The sequence below is a fragment of the Sebastes fasciatus genome, chromosome 17 (assembly GCF_043250625.1).
Source record: "Sebastes fasciatus isolate fSebFas1 chromosome 17, fSebFas1.pri, whole genome shotgun sequence".
In the NCBI taxonomy this organism is placed as follows: Eukaryota; Metazoa; Chordata; class Actinopteri; order Perciformes; family Sebastidae; genus Sebastes; species Sebastes fasciatus.
The window spans coordinates 17237103-17265054 of NC_133811.1; the positions used below are offsets into that span (position 1 = coordinate 17237103).

The 27952-nt window shown below is 41.9% G+C and overlaps 1 protein-coding gene across 15 annotated transcripts; it reads left to right on the plus strand.

Moving 5' to 3' along the window:
• Positions 1-1096: 1096 nt before the first annotated feature.
• Positions 1097-27040, plus strand: nfyc (nuclear transcription factor Y, gamma). 15 transcript variants are annotated; one of them, XM_074613826.1, is made up of 12 exons: positions 1097-1234; positions 14509-14618; positions 14777-14848; positions 16767-16880; positions 18880-18975; positions 20733-20909; positions 22402-22443; positions 23622-23690; positions 24135-24293; positions 24611-24715; positions 24823-24882; positions 25740-27040. In XM_074613826.1, exons 2-12 carry the CDS (start codon positions 14520-14522, stop codon positions 25857-25859), a joined length of 1113 nt encoding a protein of 370 aa, XP_074469927.1. In that variant the 5' UTR covers positions 1097-1234; positions 14509-14519; the 3' UTR covers positions 25860-27040. The 15 variants fall into 15 exon arrangements, with proteins under 15 accessions (XP_074469927.1, XP_074469933.1, XP_074469940.1 ...); XM_074613832.1 differs by having other exon boundaries at positions 14780-14848; XM_074613836.1 differs by having other exon boundaries at positions 1124-1234; positions 14512-14618; positions 14780-14848.
• Positions 27041-27952: the final 912 nt, after the last annotated feature.

The following is a 27952-nucleotide window of genomic DNA, read 5'->3' on the forward strand; positions in this document are numbered from 1 at the left end:
TCTACTAAACCCAAGTTTTTATACAGTCAAATTACCAAATGCAGGGACGTTCACAGTCATTTCACTAGAACAGCAGGTGATGGCCAAATCGTGTTACCTCACCCAAAATGTAATGCCTTAAAAAAGACAGACATTTATCGTGGCATCAATCATTGGAATAGCTGCCCTCTTTACATCCGTCAATCCTCTAACAAATCCTCATTCAAATACCATCTAAGAACACATTACTGAAGCAGCTGATCGATAGTCCAGTGTTGGTCATGTATGGTTTTTCTTTTGTTCCTTTCCCCTGATGATGGGCCTTGAGGCTAAATGGTTGTGGAAGATTGTGTATGGATGTGACATTTATATATGTTTGGAAATTTTGAATGTTATTAGTGTAACACAAATATGATGTTGTATATAGTATGTATGTGATAAATGTAATGTACTTGATTTTGGACACCAGGAAGACTAGCTAGTGCCATTGGTATCAGCTAATGGAGATCCTTTTTTATTTTTTATTTATTTAACCAGGTTAGTCCCATTGAGATTAAGAACCTCTTTTCCAAGGGAGACCTGGCCAAGATGGTCAGCAGCAAGAACACAAAGTTGCAGACACAAATAGAGATAAAATACAACTCACAAACACTGAAAGCACTAAAATTTGCATTAAAAGAGAACTATCTAAAGACATATTGGGGGACAAAAATGAACTTTTCTGGGAGTCAGCTGTACAACAAGGGGGCTAAAAACATAGAGTCTGCTTCTAAAGCCTTCATTTTAGATTTAAAAACATTTAATGATACCAGCTCCTTGATTTTTAAGTCATTTTGGAGTAAATTTCCAGGCTGAGTGTGCAGAATGTGCAAAAGCCCTTTCCCCAATCTTTGTCCGAGCTTTTGGGACAGAGAGCACAAAGTAAAATTAAATAAATAAATTAAGCATTTATAGTATGTATGTGATAAATGTATTTGATTTCGGACCCTAGGAAGACTAGCTGGTGTCATTGGTATCAGCTAATAGGGATCCTTTTTAAATTAAATAAATAAATAAATATCCCTTATTTAGTAGAATTTAATGAAGAGTGGAAGGCGACGTTGCGTACGGAACGTAACTGCCACGTCATCACGTACTTACGTCGTGCAACCAACTGTTTCCGGTTCGAGTAGCAGCCATCTTGTTTCCCCTTGCTAGCTAAATAAAATAAATAATACGCTGAGCCGGACTTCACTTCGTAACCCGTAAAAACAAAGTGAGTAAGAAATTAAAGTCCCTTTGTGTGTGAAACGTTTACAAGAAAGGAGCCCGTGTTGGGCTGGAAGTATGAGCAATTACTCGGCTTCTTTTCATTTGCTGTTCTTTGACCAATAGACGATTGTTTTGGAAGATGAACATAGGCGCCATTTCCCTCCGCCGCTCTCTGAGGCGCTTATTGGTGGCCCGCTGAAGGGATCACGGGCGGTCAGGAAACTGGTGTTCTGTGTCCACCATGTTGGCTCTTGTGTTCAATGATTGTCAGACGTGAACGGCCGTTTCTACTGGAGCCCGAATGGCGTCAGTTGCACGAACGAACTTAGCCCCTAAAAAACCTTGATTGGTGGAATCTAGTCCGAGGTTTGATTGGTCTGAAGGACAGATCCAAACGTTGTCTTTATTGGTTAGACTGCTTCTTCCTAGCTGTGGAAAGCTTAGCAAAACTTTCACTTCATGACAGGACTCGTTGTCCAGCGGTGTTTTAAAATTAAACACACTAATGCTGTACAACAGTCACCGGTCTCCAACAAGCTAACGTTATCATAACGGCAGCTACTCGTGCTAAATGTGGATGTTGGAGGTTGATGTCCGTTAGTGTTTAAGCAGCCGATATGTCACAATGTCGCACTACGGTGTGTTTTAATATTATAGTTTATGTTAGCGTCCTTAGTCTCGGTTATAATATAAATAGTGACTTCGGTGTGCTACCCTGGGATGTGTGACTTTGCTTAATGTCTCCTGCTAGCTGCTTTGTTCGTCCTAACGGGCTTTATAATAATGCATGCTGTATAAGCGACCTAGTTAAAGTGCAACATCGTGTTTAAGTGTTAAAGAGCAAACTACACTCTGTGTTTAATGCGTTTTGCACATATGGCTTTATGTAAATATGAAGTGCGTCTTTGTTTCGTTACTCATCTAGGTCAGTGTAAGGAGCAACACTCCTGTTCTTCATCAAACTAAATGTACATACCTTTTTTTATAATGCTTAAATAATGAAAGAAGAGCTTTTAAATTAAGCCACAACATCAAAACCGAACAAAAACACCCAACATGTAGAAGCTGCACTTGTTTAATTTTAAATGGATTAAAATGCTTTTAGCCAGAAATTTCACATTTAAGATGTATAGAAAACAATACCATCTCTCTGCTATATCCCCAGAAAAATAATGAAAGAAGAGCTTTAAATTAAACTTGCCCTACACTCTGTGTAAATGCATTGTGCACATCTAGCTATATGCAAATATTAAGTGTGTCTTTGTTTCGTTACTCAGTTAGGTCATGTGTAAGCAACACTCCTGTTCTTCATCAAACTTAATGTACATAATAATGCTTAAATAATTAATTTATTTAATTTTACTTTGTGCTCTCTGTCCCAAAAGCTCGGACAAAAATTAGGGAAAGGGCTTTTGCATATTCTGCACCCTCAGCCTGGAATTTGCTCCAAAATGACCTAAAAAATCAAGGAGCTGGTATCATTAAATATTTTTAAATCTCAAATGAAGGCTTTAGAAGCAGACTCTATGGCATGCCAATGTTTTTAGCCCCCTTGTTGTACAGCTGACTCCCAGAAAAGTTCCTTTTTGTCCCCCAATTTGTCTTTAGATAGTTCTCTTTTAATGCACATTTTAGTGCTTTCAGTGTTTGTGAATTGTATTTTATCTCTATTTGTGTCTGTGTCTGCAACTTTGTGTTCTTGCTGCTGACCGTCTTGGCCAGGTCTCCCTTGGAAAAGAGGTTCTTAATCTCAATGAGACTAACCTGGTTAAATAAAAAAAATAAAAAAGGATCCCCATTGGCTGATACCAATGGCACCAGCTAGACATTCTGGGGTCCGAAATCAAGTACATTAAATTGATCACATACATACTATATACAACATCATATTTGTGTTACACTAATAACATTCAAATTTTCCAAACATATATACATTTCAAATTCATACACATCTTCCACAACCATTTAGCCTCAAGGCCCATCATCAGGGAAAAGGAACAAAAGAAAAACCTTTCAAGTAATGAAAGAAGTGTTTTAAATTAAACCACAACATCAAAACCGAACAAAAACACCCAACATGTAGAAGCTGCACTTGTTTAGTTTGATTTTAAATGGATTAAAATGCTTTTAGCCAGAAATTTCATATTTAAAATGTATAGAAAACAATACCATCTCTCTGCTATATCCCCAGACATTTCATATTTAAGATGCATATAAAACAATACCATCTCTCTGCTATATCCCCAGTGAATGTAAGAATGTAAAAGGTGCTTCAGCATTTGCTATCTATTGTTAGCAGCGGAGACAAATACTGTGTACAGTTTACAGTCTTACAACCTTGTTAATCTACAAGAGGTTTATTAATGTTGATTTCTTACTTCGCTGTCTGTGCATGTTTAATCTAGCAGTTATATTTAAAATGACTGGATGAGGGTCCGTCATAATTTAGGGGAAATTTATCTGAGTAACCAGCAAGTTTGTCAGCTAACCCATCTATTCTATCTGTTTTTGCATGTTTGTGGGTGAATGCATGGCTACTCTGAGGGTGGTGTGTGTTTATAAAACCCATAGTCCGGCTGGTGTATGTTTATCTCTAAACAGCGTCAGTGAGAGCAAACATGTCTCCGCTACGGGCAGCACAGGTCATGGGAAGGTCTCATTTGTATGGTGACCTTGCCAGGTGTCATTACTGAGGCATTTTGGGTAGCCAGAGTACATTCAAAGAGAGGACTGCTGGAGAGATTAATCTTTGTGCAGCTCCGCTCTAATCATTAACTGGATGGCTGTAGTACCTGCTCTAGTCCCCATGCTCCTCACAAAAATAGAAAAGGGAACATTTAGCTTTGTTTTCTCTTGAGTCTCTATCTCTCACCCTCTCTCCACTTGTTCTACCCCTCCCATCCTGTAACAACTCTCCTCTCTGTCCTTCTCCATCCTTCCGGTTCCCCTCCCCCTCTAGGTTTTTCATTGATGGGGCAGGTTTGCTCTCTTTTCTCTCTCTCTTAAGCTTGTTGTGTCGGGATTTGCTGTAATATGCAGCATAAAGCTTCAGGCCATATCACCATCCTTTGCACAAATTGTTGCAAGGTTAAAGGCCAAAATTTCATTACCATCACACCTTCAATTTCTGTCACTTCTCAACACTTTCTAAGCTTTATGTGTCTTTGAGTTTGCATATGGTGTGGAGTTACCGATGCAAGTCGATGGTGCATTAAACACAGTGAGTTGTGCAAATGAGCAGCAGTGTCATGCCTTGGTGCTCTTAAGTAAAGGTTACTGTGTAGAAAGAAAGTATGCACATGATTAAACCGGTGGTGAGTTAACAAGAAGGGCATTGTATGACATTGCTGACGTGTTTTTTTGATGACGTTTTAATTGGAAGTTGCTGTGAGGGTAGTTTTAGAGACTTTCACCCATATCTCTTTGTCTTGTTTATCCACAAATAGGACGAGAATCAAATGCACTCTTTTTTTCCCTCTCTTCCGCGGCTGCTCACCAGTCAGCTGATTCTTCTTTAGTTTGTACAAAGGCTCTACTAATGATTTTTTTTTTGCAGCAATTCGTTTTTGTGTAAATTTGATTGTCACCATAATTATATTGGATTAAGGTTGTGGTTGCATTTAAGTTGCATTGTAACTAATTGTTTCCATGAGTCAGGAGAATTTGTTGAATAAAAAGTCTAATTCAACTAATTCATATTCTACGCAAATAATGACAAGTGGCCACAGAGTGCCTTTAACTGATAACTTGTGCAAATGATGGTGGTATGACCTGAATGTACAATGAATCTCATAACAAGTAGGCTGGTTAGAGGCTAGATGTTTGCTGTGTGTACCTGTGACTGTGAGCAAGGATGAATGAGAAAGCAAGGACAAAGTGTGTGTGCGTGTGTGTGGATGTGCGTGTGTACCTGTGCACACGTATGAGACAGCGAGTCTGCCTAGTATGCTTTTGTACTTTAAATCATGTGGATGCAACATGCGGCATCCATTCTGGCACTTGTTTCAGCCAGTGAGGGGCAGCGTGTCTGCCTGCATCACCGCACTGTCAGCCTGTAGCAGCAGGGAGGAGGCGGGGCGGAGGGAGACATTTAGTTTGACATTGTAAATAAGCAGAGAGCAGTTGTCAGAGAGCAGCCCGTGGAGCCTTTCTCATCCGTCCAGCAGCAGGAGAGGCAGGGACCGCCCGAGGACAAACAATGCCGAGGCAAGCCACCACTAGCACACCCTCGCACACTCCCTGAAGAGCTTTCCACAACTTTATTTGCTCTTTTTCACCTATTCTTCTCTCTACACTCTCTTCCTCTTTTCTTTTCCCTGACCCCTATCCTGCAGCTCAAGGTAACTTAGAGCAGGAAGTTGGCTGTCGGTAAAAGGGGGCTGGGCGGAGGAAAGGGGAGGAGCAGGGGATGTGTCAGAGCTGATTGGTGTGTGCAGCATCCAATGGCATAAGAGGACCTTGTCCTCTCATTGGTTGCAAGTGTCAGAGTGAGGCGGGAGCCGGGTGTGAGGCGGGGTTTGAGTATCATGTAGCATGCTAGATTGATTACTCTTGAATGTTAAAGGGGAAGGAGGCTAGAGATTTTTGTCTGTGAGTCAGGAGTGCCGCTGTAGTGTTTGCCTGCTGTTGCCTGCTGCTGTGTTGGCTTTCTATTCCCTCTCGCCCTCTTCTCTGCGCCGGGCCAGGGGTCAGCTCAAAGACAAACGCACGGGTCACTGGCTAGAGAGAGGGAGAGGGGTGAGAGAGTAAAAAAGGCAGAGAAAGAGAGAAGGTCAGAGAGTTGAGGGGACTTGGTCAGAAGAGAAACAGGAGAGACGGGGCAGTATGTTTAGGCAGGAGGAGGACGTTGGGGGGCTGCTGAAGGAGACGGGGCAATGTGTAAAGGGAGAGTGGAAGAGAGAAGGGGGAGGGGTACAAGAAGGGGGGCTTGCTCCTCTCTGTGTGTCCAGGCTGAGAGCCTTTTTAGAGCCGTCCAGTGGAGCCAGAGTGCCTTTTGTCTGTTGATACGATCAGGGGACTGGAGGAAGTGAAGGAGCTTGAGAGAGTTTTTCTGTCAACCTCTGTGCCTCTTTTTCCTGCTGCCGCTGCTGCTCTCAAGGAGACTTGAACAGGGCTATCTGTTTCCCTCTATTCTGCTGTGCTCCAGCAGTGCAGGCCATTCAACATGAAGGGCACAGGGGTAAGTCTGACCGCTGAAAACACACACATCGAGACAACACCTGCCAAGTTGGTTAAGCTTTGAGCTTCTGAATAAATTGTTCACCTCTGTTCACTTTCTGACATCTCTCTCTCTCCATCATGCTCTGCAGTGATGAGACAGTGTCTGTCCTTTACAGCTGTCCTCATCCCCCCCTCCCTTTGCTGTACTGTAGTACTCTCCTTGGAAGATTGGAGTTGTGTGTTATGTGCGTGTGTCTCTCATCCATGTCCTTCAGTTGTCACTTCAGTACAGCATTGATGCTTTTTACAGAATGGACTGTGGTTAAAAAAAAAAATATGATTGTTGTTCATGTTTGTTGTATTTTTTAAATGCTCAATGTAACAGTATAGAGTGAAGTCCACCTGCCTTTGGCTGTCACTAGTTTTGACTTTGGACCACCATGCACACGCACGTCAACACTTACCCACTGTTAGCAACTGCATGTAAGTGCATGGCTGCCACACTCTGTGCTCAGATGTTCTCCACTGTCTTGGTGGTGTTGATGTCCTGGGGGCCTGTGGCTGCAGTGTGTCACGGTGCTGGTCCGGACCTCGTTTCGTCCTTGTTTACACACTATCGCCAGACAGTGACGCAGAGCTGAGAGGCAAAGATGGCATCCGTGTTGAAAGGAGATTTGTCGTATATGGAGAACTCGGAGAGCGTATCTTTCCGTGTTGTTGTCGCTGTTGGTGTCATGGGTCCCCAGGGGTGGAGGTGCAGCTGGTTGCAGTGACCTCAGGACCCCCCAGGCCCCCGCCCCGACAGTGCCAGACGCCCAGATGGGACAGACTGTCAGCCTGTCAGCTTCACGGACAGAGGAGGCTAATAGTTTGATCTGATCTCTTCTGATGGAATCTTTGGAGGGCGCTTCTTCTCTCACTTGCCTCTCTGACTGCCTTTCTCCTCCCTCCTTTGCTCCCTAATTGAAAGTTTCCATTGGTGCCTTTGACAAAACAAAGTCCCGATGGGGGAAAGAGAGAGAGTGTGAGAGGTTGAGAGAGGGAGACTAAAAATAACTCTTAAGTTGAAGCCATTGCTGCCAAATCCCAGGGTTGGCTGCTGTCTGCATTAGATTTGAATATCATTTGTGCCATGTACTGTACCATAGGCACACCGGGGGAAGGAAAAAGTAAACGCAAACCACTCAGACATAGCTAGGCCTTTCAGCTTATCACTAAGGTGACCACTACTGCTGCCGCGCATTCACTCTTTTGCCCTTGCCCCCCTTGTGTTTTTACATGTGTACACTGTCACCAAAGACAGTGTGGGCACCCAGGGGGAGTCAGCTGTGTGCCAGCATGTAATATGCAGGTAGCTTTAGCCCTGCCTACTTTGACGCCAGAGACTGGGCCTAGCGTTGGATGAAGGTCACAGGAATGTGAGATTGGCTCCTGCGGTCTCTCTGTCAGCAATGAGAAGGAAATATGTAGAGATAGATGAGCGGAAGCGAAACCCAAAGAGAGGTACAGAACATAGCTGATATGTACAGTATGTGATGTTTTTGTTAAGCTTCTTAGAAAGCACACAACCAGAACCACTGGGGTCACTTAAGTGCTGCAGTGAAAGTTGAAAAACCTGTCCATTTCTATCCTCCCCCTCTCCCTCCCCTTCTCTCTTTCATCTCTCTCCCTCCTCCCTCTCTGGTTTCTCTCTCTCCTCTGTTGAATGACCTTGGGAGATCAGTGACTAGCACTTCCTGGAGTTGGCTCGAAGCAGAACCAAGGGCAAAGTTTGCAGGGGCCGTTTGGTCGGCCGGTTCGGTCCAGCCACGCCAAAGGGATGTTGCACTGCAGGTCACAGCGGGCACGTCCGTCATTATCACCCCGTCTGTTCTTTTTTTAATCACAAAACATTTGCACCAACATCTGTGAAAAATGTCGTGCGTGTCCCAGTAGTTAATCTGTAATTCCTGGCTGGGAACTTCTTGTTTTTTTGTTTTGCCCAAGTAGATCATTTACCCTGCGTGTTGTAACCGTGCCAGTTTGTTTCTGTGTAGTGTTTGTGATTGGGTTCATCAAGGTGAACGCTGTAATAGTTCAGGAATTGTAAATACACCGTGTTTAGTTTATGGCCGTCATTTACAATTAATGTTTGTCAGTATGACATTTGTTACTTATATTTATTCCATCTATCCAGGTATAGTAAATCAGAATAAAACTGACATACTGAATGTTAAACATTAGGTAAAGATTCTCAGTGGTCCAATGATATATTCTGGTTTACATATGTTGTGTTGCGTTTGTTTTTTCTGCTTAGGAGTCCAGTTAAAACCTAGCAGACTTTAACCTTTAGTGACCTTCCTGCAGAACTGCCCATTCTGCATCATTGACAGTTTCACTCAGCAGCATGTGGAAAATTGACCTCTTGCTAGACATGTCAATGTAGCAACACTCATCTCATAGTTGGTACTATATTACACACAAAAACATATCTTTCGGTTGATTTCATCATTTATATCGAAATGTTATGGTAACCAGTCCATGTGGTTGCTCTTTGCACAGCCTGATGTTTTAACTGTTAGCAACCATGAAGAGTAACAAAGTGTAAGGTTGCTTTAAGGTCATAGTATCTTCATCTTTTAGCCCTTCCTCTTTGTCGCCCCCTCCTTCTATCATTTATCAACAAATTGTATCTTTATTTGTCTATATCCATGTTATATGCTAATTGACAGGACGTTGTAAGAATCAGCTTAGTTTTAAAACTATCTGGGATTACCTGAACTATATTCTAAAAACCTTTCTGACAGCTTTTCACAATGTTAGATTAATAAATTAATCAAATCAAGCAGATATATTAACTAAATTGGTACATTTGTAATTTCACTGAGCTGTGAGATAAAGATCCTCTGTGACCAAGGTTAAAAGATTCACACTTATTGCAGATTATGACACACATTTACACATTAATTTGGTACAGTACACGCCACTTTATTTCTGTGTGGTCCTCTCAGTGCACATCTGCTTCAATGTGAGTGTCAGCTCTGCTTCAGGGAAAGATCTGGGATGAGATGAGTTCCTCTTCAGCACAATGACAATGTGATACTGAAACACCTCAGGGAAAAGTTCACTCCTGTCTCAAATAGGCCTTCAGTTTGTCCCAAACTGCCTCGCCTCATTACCTATCAACTACATTCAGCAAAATTAAGCTCAATTTACACCAACCGTCAGGTCATTAAGGGGGCAATTAGCTGCAGAACATTTCTTCTTAACCGAAGGCCAATTAATTCATTCGCTCAACTGTACTGTCTCTTTTACAACAATGCCTGAGTTTGGCACTGAAAAATTTGCCTTTTCCTAGCTCTTTTACTTATCTTAAAGAGCAAATGAATAGGCACAAGGCTAAGTGATGCTATCTTGATGTTTTTTCCGGTCGTCTGCCTACACTGCTATCAGGTTTATTTGGACAGGAATTGTGTAAAGTGGTGTGATGTCAGAGTTGGAGCGAGTCGCTGATGCTGCTGTGAGTGGCCACTTGATGTGACGTGCCAGTTAGCGAAGGAGGGAGGGAGGGATGAGACGGGAGAGATGCAGGACTGGGCTGGCAGAACAACATTAGCGCTGATTCAGCTGCTGCAAGCGGAGCAGCATTGACTTTCTCAGAGAAGTTGGAAGAAGGGGATCAGGTGAAAGCAAGTAAGACAGAGCAAAGTGAGAAACACACACCCACGAGTGACAGAGAGAGATGGGAAGTACTGGAGGAGAGACAGGAAGAGAGATGTAGAGCCGCTGAAGGAGGAAGAGCAAGTTGCTGTGTTGGACAATGTCGACAAAGCACAGACATCACATTTTTCCTCAAAGACACACACAGAAACGCACGCACACGCACACGCACACACGCACACACGCACACACACAGCAGAGATGGTAGGAAACCCAACACCAGCATCTCTGTGTCTCAATGACCTGATGAAGGACAACAGAGCCGCAGGGAAGAGGAGAGGAGAGATGCACAGCGCAAAACAACACAATGTACCCTAATATAGCATACAGTAGCAGCTTAGAACAACACAGCAGAGATGCTTGTCTGGTTCATTACAGCAGAATGATTCACAGTATTATCCAGGCTCACATGAAAGTACAAAATGTTCACCACATTTATAGACACTTTATGTAGAGCGATCTACAATGCTGTGCTGACTATACGTATCATGGAGCAAACTGAACTAACGAGCTTTAACAAATTCTTTCCATTTCCATTTATGGACTTCAAAGCTTACTATAGATTAGAGACCTGAAATACAGAAGCAAATAGTACTTATCGCTGCAGATAAAACAAGCAATCTCGACACTGGCTTTCCCTCATTGTCTGCATTAACCTCCAGACCTGTTACAACTTTTATAACGCTGCCATTTATCAGCTTTCAGGGAATTTCAAAATTGATTTTCTTTCTGCAGAGGAGTGTTTGTTTGACTAGACTAGACCCAGACCATAGAAGGTGTTGCAGAAGTCAGCAGAAGACATTATGTTCGGCACTTGTGTGTCAGACATCAGCGGGCTCCCACGCAAACTTTCCATTGATGCAAAGCCTTGGGAAATATGCTAATATTGGTGTACTGTAGGTAGAGCACAGCTGGAGGAGCAACGTTAAAGGCATGTTGATGCTTCTTAACCCGTCTCTTCTTCTTACTTGCCTTGTTTCTTTTTCCCCTTCTCACGCTTCAGCCTGAACCTCGTCACACTTGCTTTCTCACATATTGACTTCCCTCGGGCCCCCCCCTCCTCCTGCTGCTGTGGTTAGTGCCTGGCTGTGTATTTAGATTGAAGGTCACGGGGTCGAAGAGAGGGGGTTGGGGTGTATGTGTGATTTAATAACAGCGAGTGTTTTAAAAGAATAGGCAGGGGTTTAGCAGAAGTGTGTTATGTGTGAGAGCAGAAGGTGCTGGGGTGGCCTGTGTGTTTTACTTTTTTATCAATTGAATCATTTGCTGTTTTAACTCCTCAATCCCAAGCCCCCAGGAAGAGCGCCGGGCTGTGAAGCAAATATTTGTAGTGGCCAAATGGTGGTACTACAGCTTCCATGACCGTCACGTGATGCCATTGGGCCCAAAAATACTTTTTCCCATAGTCTTACATTGGGAAAGAGACATCTGTAATTCAGCAGATATATGAATTAGGTAAATCAACTCCCCAGTATGAACACTTGAATAGCCCTTATTTAAATCATTAGGTCCTAAAAGTTGTAAAATGCATTAATAGCCGAATCCGAGTTATTTCCCTTCCTCCGTTCATGTGAATGAGATCCAGACCGAGGCTAGAGTGAGGGCTGGGAGGCAGGGATAAAGGAAATGCTACTGCGCCTGTGGACCCAATTGGTGCGGAAGATCGCCGGATGATACGGGTACTTTATACGGAAGATCGTCGGATGATACTTGTACTTTATCACTCGACAGTCTAGCCATTTTGGCTTCATACTCCACTGACCAACTCTCATAGGAATGAACGGGAGCCCGCCTCCAACGCTGTATCCAGTTCTCTTTATACGTCCATGCTCTATCCTCCTCTGTTTCCTCTGGGTCACAGCGTTGTTGCCATGGTTATTAACCTGATGGTTGTCATGATTCATTATGTGAATTATTGTTTCTTAGCAGGCTACCGGTTGGAGAGAACCACACAAGCTGGCAGACGGACACAGAAACACAAGAGTGTCTTGTTCAAAATTATCACAAGATCAAGTGCTGATGCAGGTTTATAAATATTAGCTGGAAAAGATATTTTTGTGCCCTATTTGCATAACCATGGTGCTGCAAACTAAGCACACAGAGGCCCTGAAAGAACAGGCAGAGGTCAGTTTACCCATCAGGCAGAGGAGAAAAACTACAGTTCCCATCAGTCATTCCTGCCCCGTGGAATGCTGGGATTGTTCTAGTGACTGCAGGATTTCAATCAACCTTGAAATGCAACTGGACACTGGAGCGTCAGACAGAGAAGGGGAGACACTGTCAAGGTCAATCACTAGCCTGGCATGCCATAGCTACAAGCTGCCCGATTGATTTATATAAAGCCACCCCCTGCTGCCATTCTGTCTCATTGATTTAGGCTACTCTCTGTCGAAAACTGAATGACAGAACGGGATGCAGCAGTGCTTCTTCTTCTTTATTATTCAGTAACTCCCACAACTGCCAGAGAAGCAATCTTTCCTGTCAAAAATCAATTGTGGATTCTGGATTAGTGATTTATCAGTGTAAAATATTTACAACTGCACTTAAGTGGTATGAATAAAGGCGCTAGCGTGGAACCAGAGTCAAAACAGTCCACTACTACGCCTCTGTAACAGTTTTTTTTTCGATTTTGAAATAGATTTTTTTTATGCCAGACTTGAAATATTTGCTTAATTTTAGTGTATACGGAGGTAGAAGGAAGATACTGCTTTTATTGTTGTAGTCTGTGTAATGTGACGTCACAGTGAGCTGACACAACAAAAGTAGAAAACGGCGGAGGAACTGTATAAACAAAATACATATATAGAAATAAGATTGATGGATTATATTTACCAGTAGTTTAAAACAATTTCATGTCCCCTATAAATTAATAGAAAATACTACTAATTTGTTTGGGAAATGTATTAATAAATAATGCCTGACAGTGACGGATATATTTGACTTCAAGAGATCGATGGCTAAATACATGCTAAAAATCAAACATTTTTACTGTATTAATTTAGATATCTTTCCAAAGTAAAGTCCCTAGAAGTGTATCGTTCAACTTTTTCCCATGGTCTAGTGTTAAAAAAGTTAACAAAAATTTAAATAAATCGTAATATGGAATTGCAATACTTGTAGAATCGCAATACTATAAAATCGCAATACATATTGAATCGGCACCTAAGTATCGTAATAGTATTGTATTAAGAGATAGGTGTATCGCCCCGGCCCTACTAGATGGAGTGCTCGAAAGGCAGTCTTTTGTTTTGTATTGGTCTGTCAGCTGGACCAGAGCTGTAGCCATTCATGCTTGTTGGCCCAGAGTGAGAAAAGAAAGAGAAGATAAAGAGGTGACCCCCCTTCTCCTAACACTCGTTTTCTTTGTTCTGTCATGTCTCTCTCTTTCTGTCTGCATCTCCCTCTTTTCTGTCTTGTTTGACCCACATAGCTAGTTTGCACAGCAGTCTGACTGCGGCCCTGTTTGTCTCTTACCTCCCCCTGTTAAAGCCTTTGGCACTTTGTCTTAGCGCTGGATTAATGCCGAACTGGACAAGGCACTACCCCTCCCTCAGCAACATACACAAACACACACCCCGTCTCTCTTGAGTAGCTCCACACACTCATCTCTTGTTCTGTCTCCCCGTGTCTCTTTTTCTTCTCCCTTCTGGCGAATCTTTTCACTGAGGTAGGGGGGGTAGAAGGGAGAGAGTGAAAGAGTGCGATCCAGACACTCCAAGCTCTGCGTGCTCAGACAGGCAGGCCAATATTCCCCCAGCAGATTCCTGGCATGCCATAGTAACCTGCTGGATCCTCTTTCAACCCGTAAGACCCCTTGTAGAAGCACTGGCTTTTATGTCTACATGCATGCGTGTGTAACAGTTGGTTTATATCACTTTACAGCTCTAGTTTTTGAGCATGTGTCTGTGTGTGCTCACAATGTTCATCCATCAAAAAACTGGTCAGGAGATTGTTTCTCTATTACACAAACACACACGCGTCTCATAGATCTGTGGCTTCAGCATTGTCCTCAGTGCGTGGGGTCATCAGCAGTGGTTGACTTGCACATGACATGCTTGTGTTTGCAGAGGAGCTGCAGCTATTTGCTAAAGGTGAGCCATTCATAATCAGGGAGTGTGCAGTCGGTCTGGTGGTGGATTCTTGGGCATGTCAACATCCCACAAGGACAAGAATAGAAGCCCGTCAGGATCTATTTTGGATTTCACTGTATTATAATTATAGGCCATGATAGGATATGTGGTTCTGACACACGAGAAGAGTTCTGGCCAGCACAAGCCTGGCTCGGACTGACACTGTATTTTTTGTCCTTAGCACATGACCTGTCTTGAGTAACTGAAGCATCACATCTTTTTTTTTGTGTTTTCTAATAATTAACCTTTTGTTTCCACCTCTCTCCTCCCCTGTCATTCCTTGATGCAGCAGAGTAGAGGATGTCCGCAGATGCGTTCGGGGCCGGGGGCAGCGATGCCCAGCAGACCCTGCAGTCATTCTGGCCTCGTGTCATGGAGGAGATCAGGAACCTGACTGTGGTACGCTGTCACTGAAACACACAGACAAACATATACTAGCTAAATTATCACTAAGATTCAATGGTTTTATATGGTTTCCAACACATGCAAATACTAAAGCACAACTTTATTGTGCTCTAGTCTCTATCTCTCACTGACCACCCATCCCTTATTTCCAGAAGGATTTCCGTGTGCAGGAGTTACCTCTGGCTCGAATCAAAAAAATCATGAAGCTGGATGAGGATGTCAAGGTAAGAGGACAGCATAAATGATTGACCATTTTGAGAAAATAATTGTTTTGGTGGGAGCATATGACACTTTTGTGAATTCTTCGTAGTTTCTTTCATCACCACGTTATGGTTAAAATAGGTAAAACCTTCCATTCATACTGGTAATTTTGAATTTCTTAGAGACAGGATTAAGGGGGAAAATAAGCAATTTATAGCTTGAACCAGTTTTTAAAAATACGTTTCTGATTTTACTTCAATTTTAGACAAAAGTTTGATTATTTTAATGACTTAAAGCCTGACGGATAATGTTCTCTAGTTCTTGGTTTGTGGCCTGTTGTGCTCAGAGCACTCAGTGCCTGTTGGACTTATTTTATAATGGAAAAAACATTATCGGCTCTTGCGCATTCAGCATTGTCTGTTGATAAGAAGTCCATTATTTATATCAAATGAGTCCACATCAAAACATATCAACAGTGTGTAAACAGCGTCATTCAGTGAAATTACAAAACTGATTGTGTAGCAAGTAGCTGTTAATACCACTCTGTGAAGCACTGGCATTGTGTCCATAATAGGGCAGCAAGATTATGAAAAAATATATAATTGCGATCATTTTGACTGATATTACAATTGCGATATGATTTGCAATATGAGAGGGACTAATCATTTTTGCATTATTATTCTCGTTTTCATTGAAAACATATTAAAATCATTATGGTGTGATTTTTGTGCAAACAAAGATGTTTTCTTAAGTCTGTAGAATATGATGTGTAGGCCAGGACATCTCTGCAGCACCACAATATTTTATTTAAAATGGTATTTTGACAACATTTTTCCTTCAACAAAAATTGTGCCACCTGCGATTTAATTTTGCAGCCCTAATCGATAAGAAGTAGCTGCTTTTAGTTTTTAATATAGCTCCACAAATTGCAGAGATTTTAGCTGCTTGTTGACTTTTTAAAACACAGTTCACATTGCTGCAAGTTGTGGTTTATGTCAAACAGCAACGTGGCAAAAATAAAGTAACAATCTGAATTTTATTGGGCTTATTATAACTGATAGCAATCAATCTTAAAGTACACCTTGATACCAATACCAATCGCTCAGTTCGGCTGAGGTTGTACCGTAGTTTTAGGGGCATGTGTCCACAAGCTTTATGCAAAGGAACCTACCCATCTCCCAGCAGTCAGTTGCATTGAACTTGACAGTTAAGGCACAAGGAGCGATTATTTTACCCCCATTACACCAGATTATCAGCCAGGACTGGTCATAGTCTCTAAAGCGAAAGCCTTGGAACATATGTGTGTGTGTTTGGCTTGAATATGCCGTGTCAAGAGCACTATCTCGTTAGTTAAGCTGTAGCTTAAAATGGTAAAGAGATCAGGAGATCAGTAACATATCCCAAGACAGGACCCTTCTCTCAGCCCTGACACAGCAGCTTTCACCGCACGCGTACATGTGAGTGGCGTGGTATTCTTACAGTCCGTCTTGTACGTTTAAGCTTCGCATTTATGTCCATGTACTTAACCAATTACCGTGTGGCTTGGGCTGAGAGTTCAATGCCACTAGAGGCCTGCAGACCAGTGATTTTACAGGCGTTGTTAGGGACAAACAAAGGTTTGAAGGTTACTCACAACTGTGATGAAAAGAATAGAAATGTTCAAGTGTTTTTTGGTGAATATTGGTGACAGTCTCCTGCTGAGCAATATAGTTGTTTTGTGTGTTTTGAGCTGACACATTAGCTCCAAATTATTTTTATGTAATCAATTTACACAAATGAATGCATGCGTTGCTTATATTTTTTTCAGCCCGTGTGAATGTGATGCAGCCATTTGTCCCTCCGGTCCCGAGTGATTCATGTTTATAGCTGCTATGTGATTGATGTTAAATAGTCACAGTGTGGGTGTATTTAAGCAGGTGTAACTCCATCTCCTCTGTGCAGATGATCAGTGCAGAGGCTCCGGTCCTGTTTGCCAAGGCAGCTCAGATCTTCATCACAGAGCTCACCCTCCGAGCTTGGATCCACACCGAGGACAACAAGAGACGCACGCTACAGGTCAGATACACTCATAGAGACTTACGACTCTATTCTTGTCGTCCTTTTTTCACTCACAGGGAAACGTTTTACCTTGATCAGATCATGCTTCAGTTGAGGAAACCAACTGACTTGTCAATTTTTTTGACCTCTTTTTCATTTGTCTCCTTACTCTCTGTCCGCCCTAGTTGTTGGCTTGTCTCATCCATCATACATCTACTGTGATAATTACATTACCTCTCTCTTCCTTCCGTACATTTTTACCACCTAGGGCTGTCAAAGTTAACGCATAATAACGCGTTAACGCAAATTTGTACCTGTGAGTGTTTCTGGACAATATTTGTCATTGTTTTGTGTTGTTAATTGATTTCCAATTATAAATATATACACACATTTGTATAAAACAAGCATATTTGCCCACTCCCATGTTGATAAGAGTATTAAATACTTGACAAATCTCCCTTTAAGGTACATTTTTAACAGCTAAAAATGTGTGATTAAGTTGCGATTAATCGCAATTAAATATTTTAATCGATTGACAGCCCTACCTTTTTCTTTTCAACCTTTTTCTCTCACACCCTTGCATAATTTGGGATGTCTTTTTTGGTTTGTTGCTTTCTATTCACTGAGAGCCCCGTGTCTGCACGTATACAAGCAGAGGCCCCATACCAGCATCCCCTTGAGGACGATCCCTCTGTTTAGTTCTTTCTCCCTCCATTGACTTTGAAAGCAAAGCCAGGCGGGTGCCGCTGACCCACTTTTCCCTCCGGTGCCATTTTGCCTGCTCTCTGCTGTCCCAAAGTTGAATAAGATGGACTCTGGAATGATGCGAGGGGGGAAAAAGGGAAGCGGAGAGTGTGAGAGAGCGCTGATGGGAACAGTTGGGAAAATCAGACAAGAGTCTCACCTGGATGTCAAGAGGGGTAAACGTTGGAGCAGAACATGAAAGCCCTTAAGTCCACTTTATCCATTCACATACCTCTGAGAGATTAGCAGCCCATATGTGTGTGTAGAAAAAGAGACTGGAAAAAAGACGCTCTCATCGTAGTTGGTCTTGTAGGAGTCTTAAACTGAAGACCTACTTTGGAAGTGTGTTCACTTTGCTGTTGTCTTGGCTTATCTTTGTCCCTTTTTTCAGCATGAAACTCTCAGGTGTAAAAACTCTACACTGGGTGCTTTAAATAAAAACTTAATTTACTGTACAGGTTTACATGTTAATTATATTTTACACCACAGATGATGCATCAGTGATTGTTGAACCTCAAACGTGTGATTTTCTTGTGAGGAAAAACAGCATCCTCCATTTCCACATGTTAGCACACACACACATACGGAGAGCCCGAGTCCTATTGTGAAGAGGGCACGCCAATTGAGGTCACCATAGCAACGCTCATCAATAGAACAAGTGTAGATGTGACCTGGTGTTACCAGATATTAATCAAGCTACTATAAATAGCCTCTAGTGCAGCGAGGGCCACAATGGGGGGTCCTGACAGCCAATATCCTGTGGAAAATTCCACAGAGACAGCACACTGCTGTGGTTATAGGGAGGCGTATAGCAGCAGAGCCTGTGTGTTCAAGAGGGCAGAAAAACGTCATTCCTGTTCATTTCCACCCATCACACATACCCAGGTTTATGATTGTGATGCTAGGGGTGATTGTTATTTATTAATCCATGTTCCTTTACTGACTGTTGGTTAAAAAAAGTTGTTGAACAACAAAATTGAGGAGCTGGAACAAGCAATGCGTGAAAGTGACAAATGATTAAACGATTAACAATATAGTTTATAGTCAGTTTGGCTCTAAACTTATCCTCTCTTCCGTTGAGCTCAGTTATTAAAGCTAATACCTGTTACAGGACTACTGGGAACTTTATTTCTATTCCACAGTAGCCTCTTGTGTGGCTATTTTGGGAGTGTTGACCTTAGGCCTTGAGGCATGTTTATATATAGGTCCCTGCATATATTGAATTAGCATAATTAAAATCTGACCTCATCACTTGTGTCTGTTATGTTTACAGAGGAACGACATTGCCATGGCAATAACAAAGTTTGACCAGTTTGACTTCCTGATTGACATCGTGCCCCGGGACGACCTGAAGCCCCCTAAACGACAGGTAGGAAATCACACACTGCACAGTGACGGGGCAAACAGCGGATGTCTGCAACGGTGTTCAGAGTTTTTGGAAAATGATTTGCTTTAGGGGTAGGTAATACGGCCAAATTCTTCTATCCCAGTTTATGTAATTCTCAACCCTGTCTCCCACAAAATTACATTCCCTTACAACTAAACTGCATAACCAAAATACGTTTTTAGGGAAATATATTTTCCCTCAGGTTAAGGAAACAAAACGAAAACTCGCTGCGACCGTCTGCAGACTTACAAAGGTATTTGTGATACGTAAAAGACAAACATAAGAATGCAGTTTAGTTGTATGTCAATGTAATATTTAGGAGACAGGGCTGGTAGTTCTATATCACGGTAACTGTATATATCACAATACAATTGTTCTGTAAATTTAATTAAGAAATGGTCCAAAAATAACAACACCATACTTCATCAAATTTGATCATTTTCATCTTTTATTTTGAACTTCAATACAAACAAAACTGCTGCTTCAAATCGCGTTACCTTGCCAGGCAGCTGGATTCGCAAAAGCGCGAGAACTTGTGCGAATCACGAAATAAAACGAATTATATATCAGAAAATGGTATTATCAAATCTCTACCAGTGGACACATTTCTACCGTTGCACTGTATATACAGTCATATCGCCCAACCCTAATTTGCTTACGTATTAAAGTTGGCACAGGGAAAAGAGGGTCTTCATCTCAGGTGCTTTTCCATTGTTGGCAACCTGGAGGTGCTGTAAACATCCTTGACTGGAAGCTGGGGTTTGGACAACGAGGGCTTTCAGTCGGATGTTTGCAGCATCTTATTGCCTCTGACAGCCAACAGTAACCCCATCAATGACACCAGTTTGTACAATTAGTAACAGAAAAGCACAATGAATATGTCCTCTACCAGGGATCCAGTTCAATAAGGATAAAATCAAGTGCCTTCTCTCACAGAAAACAGCACATTGCATTAAAGTTTCGCTCAAGCAAGAGATTGATGTGCTGGATACAAATGTAGGCTACCAGATGGAGGAGTGAGATATTTAAATTAGTTGTCAAGTAGACTGTCTCCAGGCATGTAAACATCCTACACTCTCAGCTGTGTTGTCATGGAGCTGGGAGAAGGGTGTTTACGCTTCTGGTGATGGAGAGACCTCATCAAGATGAAGCCCTGTCCATTAGTCAGTTATGAAGCAGAATGACACAGGTCAGTGTTTACTGATAATTTGTGGTAATTGTTAGACCTGGGTTGAAAGCGCCCATGCCAGCAAGCATCTAACCTGCTGCATGAACTGAATGCCAAACCAACTGTGATGCTGCGTTTTTGTGGCTGACCCAGGAAGAGGATGTACAGAAAGAGCATTTACATACATAAATCAATAACTGTCACATTATTAGTTTTAGGATACCTTTATTTCCGTTTGATACTATTTTTTTGTGTAGATTGTTCTGGCTGATGCCTCCAGGCCTTCAGTCTATGGTATTGACCAGTATGGTGCTTGTAATGGATCTCATGTCCAGATTACATTACTCTTCCCCAGCCACATCCCATCAGTTATTTATCAGACCTGCCCTCCTCTACCGTTACACCTGCAAAAATAATTTATGGAGATGTAATGGACTGATAGGCCTTCTTCCATGTGTGTTTGTGTGTGTGTGTGTGTGTGTTCGGTGTGTGTGTGTGTGTGTGTGTGTGTGTGTGTGTGTGTGTGTGTGTGTGTTCGGTGTGTGTGTGTGTGTGTTCGTTTCACCTCCAGGAGGAGATGCGTCAGTCAGTAGCTCCAGCAGAGCCGGTGCAGTACTACTTCACTTTGGCCCAGCAGCCTGGAGCTGTACAGGTGCAGGGCACGCAACAGGGCCAGCAGCAGGGCGGACAAACGGCCACGACCATCCAGCCTGGACAGATCATCATCGCTCAGCCACAGCAAGGACAGGTATAACTAACACCTTGTTTGAAGAGCATATAACAGGGTTTGCCACACCAAGATTTAAAGAAGCAGCAACTAAATGAAACCACAGCTGGAGATGAGAATTTTAGGCAATGATATGAGCGATGTGGAGAAGCACACCGACTACAGCTGAGAGGCTTAACTGCCCCCACAGAAACACAAATTACTAGTTAATGAAGCCTGCACTGAACTTCAAGAGAATAATAGTATTAGAGTGCATGTGTGTGTGTCTGTGTCACACAGGCTTGGATCAAGGATTGGCTCTCCCAAGTAGTTTAAGTAGCATATTCTAAGCTTCACCCTGTCCTGGGAATCATGTTTCAAAAAGCTTGTTACTCGGGTCATCACACCTGGCTTTATTGATATTAGCCTTAGCTCACATTCAGTAGCTGACTACTCTCCCACAAGCAGGGATAACTTGACCTCAGAACACACCCAGGCCACATAACTACACACACACATGCACACCCTCCCTCTGAAACCCTGCAGAGGAAACATCTGAAATTAACATCTCTGTTATTTACTTATATGAACTGCAATGAAAATAGAATGAAATGTTTATAAACACTCAAAACAATTTGTGCTATCAGTCCCTGTCTATTTGTGCAAGATGTACACATATCATATGTACAGTGTGTGAATCATAGTTGAGTTTCCCAAATCAGTGAAAGTCAAACTTTTCATGTATGTTTGTCATTCTCACTAGTGTTGTTTGTGTCAGTAACAGAAATATGCTGAAAGAAAAATAAACTGTTTTGTATGACAGGATATTAGGACCATTGTAGGTAAAGAATTTGACAGAGGGGGGGGGGGGTAATATTACAAGAAAAAACTCGATATTCTCAGAGATTACAAAGTCATACATTTACAAGGAAAAAACTCTGAAAAATTGACTCTTAGTGCAAAATATATTATTATTGGTATTTAATTATGTTCATAAAAGCACAAAGAACATGAAAGAAAACGCGTATATGTACCTTTCAGGACCTTCACCTTGCTCAGAGGCCGTCTGTCAGAGAGGACATCGGAAACGGCAATCTTTAGGATTTATCTGATAACCCATTGGCAAAGTAAAACGTTCAACAGGTTTAACATGAGGATAAAGTACAGTGCATACCGATGGCAGCATTATGTTCATAAAAGAGCACAGAAAGAAAACAGAGGCCATAACAACACTACTTTAGGCACAATGAAATTCAGACATTGGCTGGTGTTATCGCCGATTGCCACATATTCTGAGTTTTTTCTCGCAAATGTATGACTATGGTTTTTTATTAAATTTGTGAGTTTTTTCTGGGAAGATGACCCCCTCCCCCGGCTCCGTAATTTGTTTTATAACCTACAATGTTGTAGTTTCTTAATGGTCCCTATCACACACATACAAAAACACACTCTCACACACACACACTTTGAGTATTGGAGAGTGCGTTTCTGCCTCTGGATCACATGTTCTCATTGTATTTTGTCGCGCCATCAGATGCTGCAAGGTGCCACCATGCAGCAGTTACAACAAGTGCAGGTGGGGTCATATGGCACACACATCACACCCATTTTCACCAGTCAGTACAATTACAAACATACACATGTCGGGACACCTTTCTATTGTCTCTTTCTAATTATCTCACTCCTACTTCTTCTTTTGCTGCTGAGCTCTCTCTCTCTCTCTCTCTCTGCATGTCATGTATCCGTGCTCCCTGGCTGCTGTGGTGCTTCATGCTGCTTTAGCAGACTGCCTTTAGCTGAGCTGTCATACTCGTTTAGACCTGGCCTGATTCACTAGCACTGCTACTGCTGCAGTCCCCGTTGAGAGCAGGGAGGTCACAGTTTGACACTCACCTTACGTAGACTCCGTTGTAGGCTATTTACAAGGTAAATTTACACACTGTAAAAAGTGGGCCTTGAGTGAATAAGTTTAAAATTTGACTCTCCAAAAAGGGTATTTGATTTGTCGAAGTGCTTTTGAGATTCCATAAAAACTGGGAATCTTTGAAGCTTCATCTCAATCCCTCTGTCATTGCAACATGCTTATTTTAATGTATTTCCCCCAGTTTTGCATTGAATGTGAAGGGTATCTGTTTTGTTTTCTACAAGCTCAATCGCACAGATCCCTCTTGACAGTTAGGGTTTGACGGACACATAAGTGTTTATTGGTGTAAAACAGAACTGGTTAGCTTGCCGTACAACAGATTTGGTCCACGGAGTAAAGTGTTAGCAGGAAATACTTTAGAATGAAGAAGGAAAAGAAAACAAAGAAAAGATGATGAGCAGAGATCTTGATTTATACCCCTTATTTATGCATCTGTGTGCAGAGCCTTCAATGTCACTAGTTGTCACTGTTGTGCCAATTCTCATTTCTCAGGTCATCAACTCTCATAATTGCTTGTGAACCCACAGTTGACATTACTTAAGCTGCTGTAAATGTCACTGGGATGTACATGCATTTTCAAAACCTGTCCACCATGTTTGTTTTTTTACCTTTTCCTGACATTTCACCTCTACTTCTTCTTTATCATTCATAAACATGGTCATGAAATGTCATTTGCCACTTCTATGCCACCATTTGCTGCACTCACATTTAAGCTTTCTGCGCACAAACGTCCACACATGCTTGCATTCACGTGTTAAGTTGTTGCAATCGCTGCTTTCTCACTGTTTGTCTTTCTCTCATTTTCTCATTCTATTCTTTCGGGCCATCAGATGCTGCAAGGGGCCACCATGCAGCAGTTACAGCAAGTGCAGGTGCAGTCACAGGGCACACCCATCACGGTAAACACACATGTGCATTTATATGTTCACTAACGGCACACACACACACACACACACACATACACATACACATACAGAGGCCTGTAGGTGACTGCTGCCTACATGCTTCGTCCTGCTCAGGTGACTGAGGCCTGTAGGGGTGACCGCAGCATGAGATCAGGTGGCCTCTCCTAGATAGTGTGACAGATGGAAGGCAAAGAGAGGTCTCGAAACCTGCGCTGTCACCTCATGTTCACATCTTTTGTGCCTGGCGGATAATCTTTAACAGACTTTTAAAACTCAAGAATACATTGTTGTTTCATGTGGCTGGTTAAAATCTTAATCCAGGGAAATTAGTGATTTCCTGGTTCTTTGCTTTGTGTCAATCATAAACTACATGCCTCTACCAGTTGTTGTTCAACAACTAATGTCTTACTTCTGTCTCTTTTCTTTTCTCTCTATTAGAGTGCGCCGGTGACCATGCAGGTGGGTGAAGGCCAACAGGTACAGATAGTCCAAGCTTCAGCTGCCCAGGGTCAAGGTCAGACAGCTCAAGCCCAAGGCCAGACCATGCAGGTCATGCAGCAGATCATCACCAACACAGGAGAGATCCAGCAAATCCCGGTAAGGAATAAGGTCAAGCAGAAAAACTGATGGGAATCAGGGGAGGGAGATTGGTGATGGAGCAGCTCAAATAGTGGATGAAATGGCTATAGTAGTCTGTTTGCTGCATGTCTGACATTGTAGTACTGCACAAACATGGTGTTCCAGTGAATCCTTCACTGTTTGATGGGAATCCGCAAACAAAGAAAGTTAACAGTTCACCATAAGTGAATGATTCTCGTTGTCGTCCAGAATAGGAAAATGGCTGTGACCTCTGTGATCGAATGACCTTTGCTGCAAACCAAACTTTGTCTCCCTCTTGTGTTGGTTGAATGTAGGTGCAACTAAACACAGGCCAGCTACAATACATCCGTCTAGCCCAGCCTGTGTCCGGAGCGCAAGTGGTTCAAGGACAGATTCAGACTCTCGCCAACACCCAGCAGGTAATATCACAACAGCAACAAAAATAGAATTCATAAAACAAATTATTTAATATCCAAGCATTTACATTGTTTATTTGTTTCTTTAATTTAACTTGTTTTGTTTTCAGCTCACACAGGCAGACGTACAGCAAGGACAGCAGCAATTCAACCAGTTTACTGATGGACAGGTAACAAATGCAATGAATATATCCAGTGTGTCAAAGCTTTAACAATGACAGAGACATTTCCAGCTAAATATAGAATTATGTATCTTTTATTTTGACTCACTTTCCTTATTTCTTGCTTGTTAGCATTGTTAGCATTTTAACCAATGCACACAGCTAGCTGTGAACCAGATGGCATGTGCCCCTTGAAGAAAAATACAATTAATATAACCTCAAATTAACCAGGAAGAGATTAAAAAAAATTATTTTTTTAAAACTGTACCGATCAGGAAAGACAGCAAAAACAGTGAGTTACAGTAGAGCTGCAAAGATTAATTGATTGGTTGTCAACTATAACATTAATTGCCAGCTATTTTGATAATCGGTTTGAGTAGTTTTTTAAAAAAAAAAGTGAAAGTTCTCTGATTCCAGCTTCTTAAATATGAATATTTTCTGGTTTCTTTACTCCTCTATGACAGTAAACTGAATATCTTTGAGTTGTGGACAAAACAAAACATTTGAGGACGTCATCTTGGGGAAACACTGATCGTCATTTTTCACCACATCGACATTTTATAGAGCAAACAACTAATTGATTAATCGAGAAAATAATCAACAGATTCATCGACAATGAAAACAATCGTTAGTTGCAGAACTCAGTTACAGACAAATAACATCAGACAGAAAACACAAATCAGAATTAGACAGAAGTGCGATTATAAAACCATGAAAACTATTTCTAATACAAATGTCAGATAAAATATTTTATTTTAGAAACAACCTAAATAGCACCTTGTAACAACCCTGTCTAAAACCATGTAGCTGCATTAAAATCCAACTACACACTGACCTTCATCATCTCTCATCTCTCTGTTTTACAGCAGTTGTATCAGATTCAGCAGGTGACGATGCCAGCAGGACAGGAGCTCACCCAACCGATGTTCATTCAGTCCACCAACCAGACAGTCGACGCACAGGTCACGCAGGTCAGCACCGACTGAGCCCAACCAGGAACCTTTTTCTCCACCCAAACACAACACGCAATACCACCAGCCCATGCGATGCCGACAGATGCCACCAACTTCGACTAAGGACGCTTGACAAACTCGACTTTAAGCACTGCTCATGTAGACGACGGACCTGCAATCTTGTAACACTCTTTGTAATAAATTTAGTACACTGGATAAAAAAAACAACCCAAACGGACACGGATTGACTCTCTCAAAATTACATGTTAAGTTGCATCGATGTGTAGACACGGTGAACTTTTTGTACTTCTGTCACCCACATCTGTAGAGAAAATATGCATCCACTGCCGCAGTCCCTGACACCCATCTCTCCACAGACCAACTCAACTATTCTTCCTTTTTTCAAACATGGAAAGTGTTTGTTTTATTCCTTTCTTTCTGCTCTTTATTTGGAAATGAATTGCGAAAGTGTCCGTCTCCGTCTACATGACCTGTACCTGGTGTATCTGTGGTTGCCATGGGATTCTTCACCTCCTCTTTTAATTGTTTTCCATGTAGTTGATGGATGAAATGAAGCCATATACCTCAGATATCACTTCTTACAGCAAGTCAATCTAAGGGATCTCGAGAAGAGGTTACAAGGTTCAATGATCATTTCATGTAGTTTCTCTCGTGTTGTTTTCTACGTTGACAATGAAGCATGACTTTGTTTTAAGGGCTTCATACTGTACAGGTTAGCTGTGTATGTGAGGGTGTGTGCTTATATTTCAAGCACACACACACCACAGTCATCTTTACTCCTCCATGTTCCTTTCATTCACTCTTTCTTCACCCCTCTGTCTTTAGAGCAGCTTCTCTGGCTCTGTGCAGTTTCACACAGCCCTTTCTACCCGGGTGGTTTTGCAGTATTGTGCCCTGCTTTAAGTCTCACGTACAAACACATGACTCCGTCTGGAGCAAAAACACTTTTCATACAATTCCCTTTTTTAAAAAATACAATTGTTTTTCGTTTGAGATGATGTTTGGCCTCATATCTTCCCCATCATTTTTTGTACAGTAATGATTATTATTAGTGTTCTTATTATTGTTGTTTTTGCATGTAGTTCAAACTGCCAGCATGACATGCAATAGATAGGTACAATTTTATTTTTGACGTTTCCTTTTTGTAAACAAACGTTGTTTGTGAGAAAAAAAATAAAAAACATTGTCTAAGAGTCATGTTTTTATAGTTTTTAGTTTGTCATCAAGTACTAATCTTTGCTTTTGTTGTTTTATTTTAGGTGAATTAAGCACCCTTACTAGTGTGTGTGGACAATAGGGAGACAGGAGAGAAATACAACAACACACCAAGAGATAAGACTTGAACCAGCCCAGTCAGCATCCTACTGTATTTCCAGGTAGAGCCCAAAATATCATTCAGTTGTGGTTTTTATAGTAACATTTATCTAATGGGTAAGAAAAGTGTATTTTCATGATCAAGATTTTAATTATGGACACAAGAAAATATTGGTGGTTTTACCTATAAAGCTTGTGTTGTTTTCCCAAATGGCCACAGGAGGGCAGCACTGATCTAACAAACTGTAAATGCCACTGATGTCCTGTATTAGGGGGACCTGATTTATTGCAGAGCGCAGGTTTACAATTTTTCACAAGGAGCATTGTTCAAGAAGCATAGACACTAGCAAAAATGTGCAATCAATATGTGCCCACGTTGCACCCAAACCAGACAATATGAGCAACACTAATCTTATTTCTGCTGCCCTCCTCGAGTGCTGGAAAAGCTTCATGTGCTACAAAGGGCAAGCGGTTAACAATAAAGTCACGAGTTACTATTACGGCTGGAGACTGCTCAGCTCCTGCGAGATCAGACTGCATTCCTTATCTGACCTAAATCTTAAAGTGCTTATGGTGGAACAGAAAATAAGGTAGGCAGGGAGATGCAGGAGGCTCATAATGTTCCACTTTACACCAAATAAAAGGTCTCACATCGTGTTAGTGTTGAAAGTTAAAGCTCAAAAGTTGCAAGAATCTCTTTGAAGTGTTTTTTTTCCCCCCCACACATACACTCGTAGTGGCCGCTAACTACACAATTATCAGGTTAAGCCACGGTAGTCAGAGCCGCAAGT